The sequence below is a fragment of the Pinus tabuliformis genome, chromosome 2_1, assembly GCF_031772625.1.
Source record: "Pinus tabuliformis cultivar Carrire ecotype Pingquan chromosome 2_1, CPIR1, whole genome shotgun sequence".
NCBI classification, from domain to species: domain Eukaryota; kingdom Viridiplantae; phylum Streptophyta; class Pinopsida; order Pinales; family Pinaceae; genus Pinus; species Pinus tabuliformis.
The window spans coordinates 857375647-857392514 of NC_142299.1; the positions used below are offsets into that span (position 1 = coordinate 857375647).

Sequence of the window (16868 nt, forward strand, 5' to 3'; positions counted from 1 at the left end):
AGAAAAGATAGAAAATATAGATCAACGCCTTAGAATTCAGCCTCTTCGAGGGGGAAACCTCCTTTACATTACATAAATGAACAATTCTTCGATGATTCAAATGACAAAACCTCCTTTCTATATATAGGAGTCTAAGGAGTCACAATATAATCCAGCCGACCTAACAATAATAATATAAAGCCACAAAAATAACAATAGAGGGATTCCATGGGGCACAAAAATAACAACATGGGGGTAATAGGGGCACAACAATATAAATAAGGGGTATAACTACAATAGTAATGGGGTAATCACTAGTATTATAGGGACCCAACATGCTCCTCTGGGGAGTCCTGTTGTAATCTATTCCATGTTCTTCAAAGTGCCATGATGTAAATGGCAAAGTATTTTATGCTAAATTTCACTGGCATCATGACTCTACACCTTTTTTGCCTTTGTGCTCAATCCATCACAACCCTCCATATCTAGCTTGTAGAGGTTCTTCACACAAACCTCAATATTCTTCACTTATCCTATGGATATTTGTCTTAGGAATTCCTTTCCTTTGTTCAATATCACATTGTAGCCATGATCTTCCAAAACTATAACAAATACAAGATTCTTCTTTAGACCCAGAAAGAACATCACATCACTGAGACTGACAGGGTAGCCTGACTCCCTCTCAAAAGTGACTGCACCAATCACGGTCGCAATGTACCTTCCATGATATCCCATCTTGATGTGCACTTGGAGATCCTACTCCTCCAAATCACTGAAAAATATTTGTTCCCCGTCATATGGAACAAGGCATCACTTTCCATGTACCATACATTTCCCATCGTTATGATGGCCATGCATGCAATGAGAGTAAAATCAAGCTCGAATTGTGAAGCCAAAGCTTCACCTATTGCTCCTCTTGAGGTCTTCTTTCTTGTATTCTTATGTGTACACCAATTTTACCAAGTTCTTCATGACATTGTGTGAACCTGCTCAGGTACGGTGGAATGGTCTCGTTCCTCTGCAACTTGATATTTTGAACTTTGTCCTTGAGTGCCAGTTTCCTATGTTCATTGCTATTTTGGAACAAATCTACCAGTTATTTTCACAGTGCATGTAGAGTCTATCTCCCATGGAAATTTGAGAAAATATGTTATCATACTCCCTCCAATATGATTCTCCTCACCTTGGCTACACATTTCTTCCATTATACTAGATCATTAGCGTCAGATGTTGCTGGTTTTATAATATCATTATCAATGAATTCATTCAACCGATTATCCTCTAGTACTGCCTCCATACGGTACTTCCATGCAACATAATTCAAGTTTCCCTCAAGGGAAAGGCCACTATGAAATATCTTTAAGCTTCTACAAGTTTGATAGTAAAAGCAAATTATAGTATTTTTCTTTGGTATATTTCATTTCTATATGGTCTAAGAGCAAGATTTGTAGAGAATTTGCAGAATTTCTTCAGAGTTCTCCTCATCCTCACAATTGGATGAAGTCTCGTCTCTAGTATTGTGCCTTATTTCCTCATGTACCAAATCAGACCATAAACATTCTAAATCTGGTAGTTTCTTCCTCCCATTCTTTGAATCTTGGTAGTTGTGCTGACTCTTAGGAAGGGCTAGAAGGGATATGCCCACCAAATCATCCACTGCTACAATAGCACAAATTTTACCAAGTTCTTCATGACATTGTGTGAACCTACTCAAGTATGGCGAAATGCTCTCATTCCTCTACATCTTGATATTTCAAAGTTCATCCTTAAGTACTAGTTTCCTGTGGTCACTGCTATTAGTGCTTTCCCCATTACATGTAGAGTCTATCTCCCATGGAGATTTGAGAAAATATGATATTGTACTCCCTCCAATATGGTTCTCCACACCTTGGCTACACACTTCTTCCATTCTGCTAGATCCTTAGCATTAGATGTTGCTGGTTTCAGAATATCATTATCAATGAATTCCTTCAACCGATTATCTTCCAGTATTGTCTCCAAGAGTTAACCTAAACCTATAATATTAACAATATCTTGATTTTTTAATTTTCTTTTTAATCCCACATTCGAGAAACTCTAAAGCAATCCCACAATCTTCGCTATTTTGTTTGGGGGTCATTTCAATTCCTTCACAGAAAAAAAAACCAAATCTTTTCCATGACAAAAGAATAAATCCATTTATTGATTTTTTTATTTCAAAGAAGCAAAAATAAATAAATAAATAAATTAGTTTTTTTCTTTAAAACCATATATATTGAGTTTTAAAATTTTAAATATTTATTTATTTATTTATTTAAACAATATAAGTATCATTCTTAAAACAAAAAATCTTTTATTTTTTTTTTTAATTTAAAAAAAATAAATTATATTTAAATTATTTTAGTTTTGTTAAAAATAAATAAAAAATATTTATAATTTCTTTAATTTATATTGTTTAAAAAAAATAACATTAAATTTAGATTATTTTTATATTTATATATTTTTTAAATAAATTGTTATTTTTCTAATTAACATATGTGTTCTTTTAATGAACACATATATATATTCCTAAAGTTGGCATCAAAGAATGTCTATGTGAATGTTTCTTGAAACAAGGACAACAATTCCATCATCTAAAGTTTCAGATGGACACTTTATGAATATTATTGAACATACCTGAACTGAAAAACATCATAAAAGTCAAGCAAATGGCTCGTCCAGTACATTCAAGATTATTCCTGAATGGAAGAATTGACGAGAAATAAATAATTTTTTGTTTACATTGCATGTTAAAGATATTGAAAGAGATGATTGTACACATATCTATCTATATTGTGGTATGATTAACTTTGGTGGACCATATGAGGTGATGGGCAGAGTACCAGACATATGTTTGGTGCCAAATGTAGACACCATCTATGTTCTTGCGAAATTTCCCAAAACACATGAAAATGTTAGATAACATCTCTGAATGGTCAAGTATGACACATATGAAGAATCTACACCATTGTGTGATGAAATCACATCCAACATTTCAAGTAGCATTGTAAGCATGTTTATTTATATTTATCTTATGCATTATTGTAAGGGTCACTAAATTTTTTATAAATGATTGATCATTGACATATTGTATTTTTTTTTATAGGATTTTCCTAAGAGTTTTTCAATGATGTTGGAGGGTATTTGTTTTCAGAGACAAAAGAAGAAAGGAGAAGGAAGCAAAAAGCAATAATCCATGACACTGCAATAGTACATACAGGGGATCATAAAAGAATCCCTAAGGTGGTTCAATCTACCAAAGCTAAAGATGTTTTTTTTTAGATGTCAAAACTGAAACTGAAAATTATGCTACATCACAAGCAAGCTATTTATGAGAAGGAAATGTTGGCAATACTACATGCACTTAGGAAATGGCAACCTTACCAAATGGGAAGACACTTCAAGGTAAAAATGGATCATGATAGTCTTAAATAACTTTTAGAACAACTATTATTTTAAAAAATAGAAAAAATGTGTCACAAATATGATGGGTTATGAGTTTGACATCATCTATAGAAAATGGAAGCAAAATTTTGTTGCATATGCACTCTCAAGAAAGGATGAGGATGATGAAGCATTGTTTTGTGTTATTTATATTATCCAACCAGATTGGATAAAAGAAGCAAGGGATGAATGGAAAAGGTACGAAGAAGTATGGTCGCTTATTCAAAAGTTGCAAAAGATCCCAATTCAAACAATATTGGTAGAAATTGAAGAGGAAGGAAAAATCATATTGGAACCTAGAGTAGTCACAGAAACAAGAACCCAACAACAACGAAATTGATAAATTTTAGAGTATCTCATCAAGTGGAAGAACTTACCCACTGAAGATTCCACATGGGAGGACAAGAATTTTATACAGAAGCATCAAGAACTACTCAAGCATTGAGGAAAACACTTTTTGAAGGAGAGTGGCATGTTACACCCCTAATCAATGCAATGCATGCATCCACCTCTAGCTCATAAATATTTTTAACCCAAACACCATTTCTTTTACTTGTCTAGCAACAACATGCTCTAGATAAGCCTTCCTTCTTTTGAACATCAAATCATATCCTCTATCTTCCACAACAACTACATAAATTAATTTGTTTTTATTATATCAAATTAGACAATGATCAATTACAATGACAACTTCAATCACTGAATCTCAATCTTCACTACAATACTAATCTCCTGCTTTTCCCATATGAACAACACTTAGATAAAATAGGCCTCCAAATTCCTCCTATTTCCTCTTCTCATCCACATATGGTTGCTCCACAACATCTTATGGATTTGAGTAAGGCTCCTCCTTTCGAGCTAGAAGCTTCTCCTCTGTTGGAATGATCAAATCTCACTCTATAGAGCTTCCCATGGCATTCTTCTCACAAAATATCACATCCCTCCTCATAAAAACTGTCTTGAGTGAGGGCATGTACAATTGGTAAATATAAGGTGTCTCTGTGTAGACTTCAAATATCCCCTCCTCTGTAGTGGTCTCCCACTGCTTTCTGATATCTTTGGAGACATGACAATAGACCATGGATCCTCCTAAAGAAAGCCTCTTCAAGTGTGATTATTGTAAGAATTTTGTGAGGGCTCTTATTATGCAAATAAAATATGTAATGCATGCTTCTTCTATAGATATGGTGGTAGTCCTTCCTCATGCAAAATTTCTCTTACAGCTCCTACAATGCTTCTATTTTTCCTCTTTTCCACTGCATTTTGCTATGGGTTATGAGGTGTTTCACCTCCTTTCTAATAACCTCCTTGGAACATAATTATTTGAAGGAATTAAAATCACAGTTACCAATAAAATGAGAAATATTACCAGAAAATGAAAATTCTATGCCAAAACCCAAAAAAACATGAAAAAAGAACCCAAAAATGGAAATTGTGTATGCGAGAACAATGTTTTTTAAGGGTAAATTTTCAAAAAAAAATTCAAATAGAAGTAATTTTTTTTTTTTTTCAAAATGGATGAAAAAAACACCCTCAAAACAATAGGTATTGATGCTAGAACCAAAAAAACATAGGTTACAGTTTTGACACTTTTTAGCAACGGAATTAAAGATAAAATATTAGGACTTTGAAAAAACATAAAATTCCAACAATTCTCAGACATGATGTTAAAGATAAAATATTGTGTCTCAAAGCCTTAAATCCCAACAACTTCCATCCGTGTTGTTAAAGATAAAATATCTTGACTCTAAAAAAACCTAAAATTGTATTTGTTTTCAACAATAGCATTAAAAATAAAATATGATAACTTAGAAAAGCATTAAGATGTTGACAAATTTTCAACCGTGGAATTAAATTCCTTAAGTTTTTAACATATTTCAACCATGAAATTATGGACAAATTATATGACAAATAAAATTTGAAAATGAACAAGTAAATTAAAGATTTATTAAGATAACTCTTTAGCCATAAAAATCAACCATAAAAAGGAAGTGTCCCCTTTTAATGAGGCATTCAAATTTCAATATTTAAAAAAAAAAAAATCTAATGATAACAATAAATAATATCATGGAAATATCACTATATTATTTAAAAAGTCAACATTAATTTCTAATATTTCTTTACTTTTAATCAAAATATCAACTTTGGTAGATTCAATATATCATACGTTATTTTGTAATTCATTATTGCATTCACATTGCATTGTGGATATTCTAAAGAGATAAATTCCACATAATTAAAACATATAATCCAGGAAACATATAAATGAATCATAACTTCATGTAAGATCATATGGAAGTGAAAATATTTATTTCAAGTTACCATGCAAACATTATTTACATAAAATGTCTTAGACATTTATTCAAAATCACCCATACGTTCTGGCACACCATCAGAATCTACATCTTCAGATGAAATACTAGATGCAGATGAATATGACTCATATTATTCTCTTTCATCAACTAGAGCCCCATCTAAGTAAACATGCATGCGCACCATTTCAGGTTTCAAATGTCTTCTAATCTATGACTAGGTTTAGTAGACTCCCATATCAACATTGTTTCTTCTGGTAGCAACTTCTTCAAAATCTCTATGGTCCCAAAGCAGGGAGTTCCTCTCTTTTTTAAATTGAAGTCATAGAAAATTATTTCAACATCCTCTAATTATAAGAGGGATGTGCAGTGATGATTTACATTTGTACCCTTTCTTTTTCTCTTTCTACCAATTTGTTTATCAACTACCATCTCTAGCTTGTACACACCATTGAATGGGTGGGTATTTGTGGTGTACTAATGTACTTCAACAACTATAATATCTTCATTTTATTTGATGACCTTTATGACCTTGGAAAACCATAATGGAAGGCCAAGTGGATCTCCATCTGCTAATACCGCTGTCATACAACCCTCCTAGATGCATGCATGCACATATCAAGGGAGCGTCTGGGAGTTTAATGGTTCAAAAAATTAGTGGGACCCAAGGGAAGGTTACCTAAGAGTTCAGGATGGTTCCTGGAAGTCCTATTAATGATGTGGAAGGTTTGTATGGTGTGTTTCCATTAGTTCGACTTCCTTAAGGTTGCTTAGGACGTCGAATCATATCATAGTAACTTATCATCACATGTTTATCTCAGTTTAATGGTTACATGGGTAAATGTGCAATGAGGGTGTTACACACCCCATCTAAGTAGCCAAAGCAAGGATTGATCTGATGGATGAGTACGCAAAGGCCTCCTCATAGTCAATTCCCTCAACCTAAGAGTACCCTTTGACCTCAAATTTGTCCCTAACAATGTAAACTTTGAAACAAGAACTTATACTGTTACTCATTTTGTACAGATAGCAAAAGAGTGACCCAATTTTGAGAAGTGGTGATGTAGAACACACGTGGTTTTTAGAGCATAGTTTTTGGCACTGTAAATTTTTTTATCTACATTGTGTTTTAGAATGGTAGTGTTTTTGATGTTGATTTAAAAAGGTGGTAATTCTACACCAGGCCCTTTTTTAAAAGGCTTTTTTTTTTTTTTTTTTTATTTTCTAATGTATGAAATGTAAAATTATTTTGTAAATTTAATAAATTTTGATGTGGTCATTTTCTTCATACTTATTTTTTTATTCTTATTTTTTTTTAATTTTAATTTTTTTGTATTGAGGTTTTTATTATTTTGCATTTTTAAATTAGAAGGTCGATATTTTGAATTTTCGATATTCTACATATTTATACATTGTTAATTAATTTTTCAATCCACATGAAATAATTGTTTCCAAAAAACAATATTTTTTAACAATGGACATAAAAATAACCATTTTTAACATAAATATAACTAAAAAACTACATGTTTTGATAATTTTTTGCTAATATACAAAAATTTTAACTAAAAATGGTTAAATAATAGTTTTTTTTATGAATTTCATGTCAAGAAAATAATAATAATCATTTTTTTCAAAAAATAATGATTAACTTAAAAATTAATGTGAAAATCACATATTACAAATATTAAACGCATAACAACCTTAATTGAGTGTTTATTCTTCTCATAAAATGTCAAAGTCAAGACATTACAATTATAACTACTTATTAGTTACAAAAAATGAGCTTGATTTCCAGGCATAACTTAAATTTAATCAACAATGTTCTGTAATCCAAACTCTTCATCCTCTAGAGTTTCATCATTGTCTTCTTCCACAATATTTTCTGCTTCCTTTTGCTCATTTTCCTCTTCTAATGGATCTTTGATGCCTGCAAATCTCCCAATGTATGTCTTTCCAAGCATCCCATGTAATGGTGGTTAGGGTTCCTTTGCCTTTTTTCCACACGTGATTCACTAAAGTCCCCTTTCTTCAACCCAATTTCTTGCATTGCATCTGGAAGAAATTGAAGAGCATTAATTCTTTGCTGAATGAAATTGCACTATATTGGATATTTTTCAATTGCAATGCAATTTCTTCCCTTTTGAAGGCAACATGCTAGTGTTGTACCTAATTATCAAGCACAAAATAAATAATGAAGTAAATTTGTACAATGACATATTAATTAAAAAATAACATATTGAAATTCAATTCCATATAATAAAACTTACCTGAGCTAGAAAATAAATCCAGAACCCACTCTCCTTCATTTGAACATATGTCTATAAGATAGTTAATCAATAATTGTGATTTTTGATAAATGTTAACTATATCTCATTTTGGTTCTTTGTCTTCATATGTTATTTTTCTCACAATAGCATCATAAGTCAGTATTTGGCTATGACTCTTTCTGTCTACCCGATTAAAAATCATAGACATATGGCTATCATCGTTTGCCCAACTATCAATATGAATGAACTCACAATCATTTATAAATTGTTGATCTTCATGGTTAAGAAGATTTGACTTTTTTCATGTAATATGAAATAGTAAAAGTTCAATTAACTTGTACATAAATGAATTTTTCAACATTAATCAAATGTACATTTTAAAAGTCTTACCATGTACACTGCATCCTTGAATTTGTTTTCCCTTGAAGCTTGATAATATCATTGACAATTGTGTGTTTGAATGAAATGTCACAAATATTCATAATGGTGATGACACGCCTTCTACAAATCCCATTTAGGTATGAGTTTAGTAATGTCTTCATAGTCGCCTTGTATTACTTGATATTGAATAGTCTCTATCCCTTTCCAAATTAAATGAGCGAGTTGGATCAAGTTCAACATTCTTAATACGTTGCTTCCTCAGTCTTTCGATCTTTATCTTTTCAATAAAGGTTCTGAAACTATCTGATGCTCCATTATCATCTTTCTTCATCTTTTATAAAATAAACAAATATATATGTAAGTTATCAATTAAAAATAGTACACAGATGAACAAAAATGAATGTATAAATCAAGATACATTTTTAAATGCAAGATAAAAATCTTTTAATGTTGATGTAGAACTTGAATCTAAATAGTTGCATCCAACATCATCCCAACTATCGTCATTCAACTATTTAACCATTTGTTCTTGAATTTTCATGTAAACTTTTTGACTACATAGATAAAGTAACAAAAAGTTAATATAATGATAAGTATAACAAATACTACCAAGAACAACATGTTTTATTTAGAAGAAAATTATAATATAGAAATAAATAAAAATAATTCAACAAACTTACTTTTGAAATTCCTCAGACATTTTCTCCAATGATAATTCCCCCGACCTCACACGAGATAATATTGCTTTGACAATTTTTTCATCTTTCACTCCTTGAATTGCTCTCCAAGGTGTGATAGTCATATCTTCTAGAAGTTGCTTCATTTTAGGAACTGATTTACTACTGCTACATATCAATGGCTTAGACTTTTTGACCTTCTGGTTTTTAATGCTAATGTTTTCCCACGTGCTAAAAATCTCATCAATCAAGTTCCAAACATTTTCGGTTATAAATACCAATTGGAAAATGTTATCAACGCCTCTGAATAAATCACTAATTTTGTTACATTTTCCACCTTTTGAATTGGTATTCTCTTCAATTTGATAGCCTATTTCCTTACAACATTCCTTTCCGAAATCTACAGTAACATTTATCCTATTCTCGCCACTTTTTTCTTGAAATTCATTATGAATAAATATAACCCTTTGATGAAAGTCATAGACATCCTATATTTATTATCTGAATTATGATCCCATGCCACTAACTTTGCTTCTGTATCTGATAAACCAGCATAAATGATACATTTCATTATTTCAAAATGTGGGTTATTATGATATTCCTCCATCAATTGTCTTTGATTTTCTACAGAATGGTTCCCCCCAAACACATAATAATTGTATTTAAAACATTTTGACTTATCAAATGCTTCTTTGTTGGGAACTTGAAGTGGATCAACAATAAGCACATAACTAACCATATGAGCATATGGATTGTACCTCATCAATGTCTTCAAGTTGTGAACATGTAGATGATGTGGCTTTCTGACTTGATATTGACATGGTCCTTCACTTGCTTTATAGGTTTGTCTGACATTAAGCTGAAACGTACGACCACCATCATTTAAGTTTCTCTTTATCAAATTTTGTTGAATGGTATTTTGTTTTGTTTTGATAATACCATCCTCTAAATCAGCTCCTGGTGTAAATATTTCTCTACTTTCTTTTGAAGTTTCACTGGGTTCTTGACTGTTGGTAATGACTACTTCAAAATCTTTAAATTTACTTTTCTTCGTCATAACATTCTCAACAGATTTATTCTTGGGCATTGTTAGTTTTGGTCTTTTACGACTCTTCTCAGTTCCAATGTCATCTTCAGTAACAACAACATATGTTTCACTATCAGTGTCAACTTCATCGTCCTCAAAAGTAACTTGTCTACCCTTGCTAGATTTATCCACTACAGTCCTTTTTTTCTAATCCTTTAGATGTAGTTTTGTAGCATCATCAATTACTACATTTTGCTTTTTTTCCATATCTTCTTCTGAGACTGAATAAAAATTGCTGACAACTTTCATGATATCATGCTCTATGAAATGAATGCCTCCCAACCTAATTGAACAACTTTCAACAAAATCCTGCCAAACAAAATATCATATGTCAATAAAAACAAAGCTAAAAAAATATAGCGAGACACATTCAAGGACGCAAAATACAAATATAAATAACAATACTTACGATGTTTTGTTTCATCTCATTTACGATTTGTTTACACAACTTTGTAGATACCTCTCTCGTGTCATACAATGAATATGATAGTCGGTATTTAATCCTTCGTATGTAAACAACTTCAGTGTTCGGTACTGAACACATATCTATGACTCTTCCCATCACCTCATAAATTCCATTATCATTCGGTATATCAATATATAGATATATATTCACATTTTGGCTTTCTCTTTCTTTCACATTCTAGATTCTTGATGGAAATTTCACCTCTTTTGAATTCCTATAGTATGAAGTCATCTTCTTATCATTTGAGGCACTTGAAAGATTTGTAGCCATGAGCTCAGGTGGAGTTCATTCACCAATATTTTTTTAAGATGCACCTTTAAGAGTCTTTGCTCCATCGGGGTGGCCCACGCGGAGGCTGTGGCAACAACTTCTACCATTTCTCCCCACATTGATCTCCTTCTCCGTCTTCAATGCACGCCTCAAGGGGAAGGGTCGCCCACCTGCGTGGAGGCCACAACCTCCCCCCGCTCCACCCCGGCGGCCCGCCTGCCCGTGTGGAGGCCGCCAGGGTGGTATGGGGTGTTGCCACAACCTTCTCCCTAGGCCACCCAGGCAGCCTACTGGGTGAGGTGGCATGAGGGAGGCTGCAGCAACAACTTCTACCATTTCTCCTAATATTGATCTCCTTCTCCGTCTTCAATCTACCCCTCAGCGTCCCCCTTGAGGAGTAGATTGAAAATGGAGAAGGAGATCAATATCAGAAGAAATGGTAGAAGCCACCCGAAACAAACCCACCCATCCGTGAAGTGGCGGGCAATTCCGAGAACTGCACAACCCCCGTGGGCGGACAGGTGGGCTGACATGGTGGAGCAAGGTGTGGTTGCAGCAGCTCCACAACACCCCACCTTGGTAGCCTACCCACACCTCAAGGGCGGTTGGGTGATTCTCAGAATCACCCAACCACCCCCAGTGGGTGGGTGGGCAGGCGGGTGGAAGGGTGGGTGAGTGGGCGGGCGAGCGGGTGGGCAACCCCATGGGTGGCAACCGGGTGGGTGGGCACCGGGTGTGTGAGCGATCCAGTGGGCACTTGGCGGGTGGGCGAATTGGTGTCAGGGGATCGGGAAGGTGGGTGGCCGAGCGGGTGGGTGGGTGGCCGAGCAGGTGGGTGGGCGCCATGTGGGTTGGTGTACGGGTGGGCACCGGGAGGGCGGGAGGGTGGGTGGGCGTGTAACCCTCCCGGGAGGGCGTGTGCCCACCCGGGAGGGCGTGCGGGTGGGCACCGGGAGGGCGGGAGAGTGGGTGGGCGGGTGGGCGTTGGATGGAAACCCACCGTGGTGCCGCGAGGTGGGCTGCCATCATAAGTATTATTGGGCCCACTATGCTCACAACGGACGTATTGGTTAATTTGGCTCACAAAAGGTATTAATTTAAAAAAAAAAATCTACTTCATTAAACTAATTTAATATGAAAAATTTCAAGGAAAAAAATTTAACTAACCTTTCAATTGCGAGAATTCTTCTTTGAATGTGTTGTTGATAGCAAGGTAGCTACTCCACAAATTCACTCAAGTCTTTCAATGAACCTCAGGAAAACTTGATGTGATGTGAGTAATAGTGATAATGGAATTTAGTATATAGGTGAAATTACGGAGATGTTTTACTGTACGGTTAATGTGAGATAATTTGTTTGAAAAAAATTTAACATGTTAATTTTTTTATGGCGGTAAAGGAAAATATGATAAAGCGAATATTATGGAATTTTTTTACAGCGGCGTGAATGTGGGATTAATTTGTTTTAGAATGTATTATAAAATTTTAAAAAAACATTCAATTTTTTAGTAAATATTATATACTTTAACTATTAAAATAATTAGTGTAGAAGTTGTAGTTTACAATTTTAACTCTAATGATTTATTTCATAAAATAAATTAGTTTACATTTTTCAATAAATTGTAGAATAAAATAATGAAGGGAAATAAACCTAACAAACCTTTTGGAGGGAAATATTTTCGCGAAACTTTTTGAAGGGAAAATTTCATTCTCTAAGCTATAAAATATCTTTAGGAGACTCTCCATTTGTATCATTCAACATCTACTATTTGAAAGGGATGGATTTTCCTGATAGTGAAGTTTCAATTTATACAACATCAACATCTTCATCACCTAACAACTCTCTTCATATTGATGAATATAACGGGAATTCTTCCACTATCAATAGAAAGTCAATTCTTCCACTTAGTCCTGATCCTAAGGACTATGAGAGAAGCATTGATGAAAGAGGGGATGGATAATTTCAAATAAATAAAAGTCATAGATTCCACTTCATCCTAATTCTAAGGACTATGAAAGCAGCAATGATGATGAGCTTGATGACAAATTTCAAAAGAATGGAGTTTCACAGTGTCCACTTAGTCCTAATTCTAAGGACTATGAGAGCAATAGTGATGAAGAGCATGATGGTGAAGTTCAAAAGAATGGAGTGTCATAATGTCCACTTATTCCTAATTCTAAGGGCTATGAGAACAGTAATGTTGAAGAGCATGATGACGAATTTCAAAAGAATGGAATGTCATAGCGTCCACTTAGTCCTAATTCTAAAGACTATGAGAGTAGCAGTGATGAAGAGCGTGATAACGAATTTCAAAATAATGGAGTGTGAAAGTGTCCACTTAGTCCTAATTATAAGGACTATGAGAGTAGTAGTGATGAAGAGCATGATGATGAATTTCAAAAGTATGGAGTGTTACAGTGTCCAGTTAGTCCTAATTCTAAGTACTATGAGAGTACCAGTGAAGAATAGCGGGATGATGTATTTCAAAATATTGGAGTGTCAGAGTGTCCACTTAGTCCTAATTCTAAGGACTATGAGAGCAACAGTAACAATCTCAAGGTAATATTAATTCTTCACAGGAAGAGGAAAGAGAGATGTATATTGGTTCTAGAAGATCTTGTGCACAACGTGAAGCCATGAAAGACCTTTATAGGGGTTCAGTACAAGATATTAAGGAGGGTTGCATGATCACAGTGCTAGCAGATGGAGAGCCCAATGGCTATCCATTCTGGGCTGCTAAAGTTATAAAGGTCTTTACAGAAAATGAGGATGTTACAAGTGTTGAAGTACATTGGTATGCCACAAATACACACCCATTCATTGGTGTGTATCGGCGAGAGATGGTAGTTGCCAAGAAAAATGGCAGAAAGAGAAAAGGAAATGGTACAAATATAAATCGTCACTGCACAGAGATATTAAAATTGGAAGATGTTGACATACTTGTTTATGATTTCAATTTAACAAAGAGAGGAACTCTTCACTTCAAGACGATAGAGATTTTGAAAAGGTTGTTACCAGAAGGAACAATGTTGAGATGGGAGTCTACTCAAACCAATCGTATATCTAGAAGAATTTTGAAACCCGGTGGGCATGCATGTGGACTCAGATGGGGCACTAGTTGATGAAAGAGAAGAATATGGAACATCTTCGTCAGCATCCAGTCACTAATCTGAAGATGTAAATTTTGATGGTGTGTAAGAAAATATGAATGATTTTGAATACATGTTTAAGATAGTTTATATAATTGATGTATGAATCATATCTTGAAATAAAATTTTTGATTTCCATATGGTGTTAAATGAGAAGTTATGAGGCATTTTTATGTTGTTGGATTATATGTTTTAATTATGATAATTTTTATTGTTTAAAATATCTAAAGTGCAACATTAAACTAGAGATATAATGTATGTTTTATTCAATATACAAACAATGACTTTTGAATTCATTTAGTGATGTAATTTGTTCATAATGTCATAGTTTTTTAATTTTATAGTTCAAAAAATTTCAATTTCTTTTGTATCTAGCATGTTATGGCTGAGAACATGTTGAATTTATACTCAGGAAAGAAAAATGATATTCTACCAAAAACATCAGTGTTCTTTTTCCCTCATAAACAACTTTGTTTGGCACATAAAAATTTGGTTTTACTAGCATTTTTTAAAAATTTGAAGATTGACCCTAAAAAAGTCATCATTCTAGTATCATCACATTTTCATTTTCAAGATGTATTTTGCACGAAAACTTCATTTTCAATGCCATTTTGTACTTCCCAAAGGTACACCCTTTGCATGTATCATGTTGCTCCAGTGCTCCTCTAGGGAGGCCTGTGGTAATCTGTTCCATGATCTTCAAAGTGCTATGATTCGAATGGCCAAGTATTGTATGCCAAAGTTCACTGGCATCGTGACTCTACACCTTATCTACCTTTGTGCTCAATGAAGAACAATCCTATCCACCTAAGGTGTGACAGTGCCTTAGCAACAAACAGAGACAACTATTATGGTTTCTTCCTTTATGAAATATGAAAGAAGAGAGATCAATAGACTTACCAGTGTCTTCCGTTTGTCCCTCGATCCGGTCTCTCTTCTCTTTGGGAGTTCACAGCTACTTGCCTTCTCACTCGCCCAGCTTCAACAGGTTCATGCAAGATCACAAGAGAACAACTACTTGCCTTCTTTCTTGTCCATCTTCAACGGGTTCCTGTAAGTTCACAAGAGAACAGCTACTTGCGACAAGAGAAGAACACTACACAAAGACAAATATTCACATTCATAACTAGTTTAGGATTAGAAATAAACTAAACATACTAATGCATTCATACATCAAAAATACATCAGCATATAGGAGAAACCAAGATAGCTTTATTGATGAATAACAAGGTTCAGGAAGAGATACAACCCAAGGGCTCCAATCCAGCATCTCCTTCCCAGCAAATGGAATTCCTATCTTCACCCCCTTCACTCTAAGTACAAGTCGATCCATGTGAGAAATGTTCTGAAGTCGAACATGGAAAGACATCGCTTGATTACCGGTCAATGATGTAAACATTTAACAAGCGCGAGAGGAATCACCGATAATGATAATGACCCTCAAGGTACTGCAGTACAATTCACGTGGTGTGAATAAAGGACTTGGCGTCGAACACCACGCAAAATCTTTCGGTCGAAGGTCATTGATGTATACATGTCGCCGAAAGTGAGAAACTTGCCATTGAGGCATGCAAGCTTCAAAGTACTGAAGGGGTTATTCCTAGATCAACTTCTTGGATAATGAGCTGATGTCGACAAGAAGCGATCCGTCAAAGGAGGGCCTTAATGAATCCCACATCAGTGACATGGAACGGAGCTAATGATTTTAATGGAGGTGAAAACGATCTGTGACATATGATTCAGGGTGGCGGTCATGAAAGGATGAAGGATAATGTGTGGCAGTGGATGGGACACAGTTGACTTTTCTGAACGACTTCTCTTGAACATATGACGACACTGATACGATGGATCGGTAGCATTACCCCAAATATGGATATCCTTCTCCTCCAAATCACTAAAAAAATCTATGTTCCCTATCATATGGAATGAGGCACCACTTTCTAGGTACCATACACTTCCCATCATTTTGATGGCCATGCATGCAATGAGAGTAAAATCAAGCTCAAATTGTGAAGCCAAAGCTTCACTTGGTGCTCCTCTTGAGGTCTTCTTGCTTGTCTTGTTATGTGGAAACTTCGTGGAATAGTTCTCATTCATGGAAATTTTCATGTTTTTATTTGCAAATTAATAAATAATTGATACAAGACCTAATCGGTGTTGTAACACCTAATGTGAGAAGGAAATCACCCGTCTTGTTAAACCTCAAATAATTTTTTGGTCCCTTATGTTCAGAGTTACAACCATGACCCGTACATTGCATATTTACTACGTGTTTGATGGAATGTCAGTTTTGGTTGGGGAAGGTCAGGTCAAGTCTTGGTTTCCTTTTTTTTTTTTATAAGCATTTCCTTCATGTTTTCTATGAGTTCTAAAAGTTACATAGAGTTTTTGGCAGAAGCAAAGCCCTAGCCTTGGAAATTATCCTTTGCATGTACCCTTTTGTGTACTTCACTAAGGTACACCCTTTGCATGTATCCTATTGTGTACTTCACTAAGGTACACCCTTTGCATGTATCCTATTGCTCTAGTTCTCCTTTGTGGAGGCCTATGGTAATCTGTTCCATGTTCCTCAAAGTGCCATGATGTAAATTTCCAGGTATTTTATGTTGAAGTTCACTGGCATCACGACTCTACATCTTCTCTGCCATTGTATTCAATGCAACACAACCCTCCATAAATATCTTGTAGAGGTTCTTCACACAAACCTCAATATTCTTCACCTATCCTATGGATATGTGTCTCGAGAATTCCTTTCCCTTCTTGAAGATCACATTGTAGTCATTGTCTTCCAAAACTACAATAGATATAAGATTCTTCT

The 16868-nt window shown here is 34.5% G+C and overlaps 1 protein-coding gene across 1 annotated transcript in view; it reads left to right on the forward strand.

Annotated features, from left to right (window-relative positions):
- The window catches only part of LOC149203380 (uncharacterized), a 40937-nt gene that overhangs the window by 13451 nt on the left and 10618 nt on the right, over nucleotides 1–16868 (forward strand). The window contains exon 3 of the mRNA XM_089401853.1: nucleotides 4624–4631. Within this exon, the coding sequence (XP_089257979.1) occupies nucleotides 4624–4631 (8 nt within the window). The remainder of the gene's footprint in view (nucleotides 1–4623; nucleotides 4632–16868) is intronic.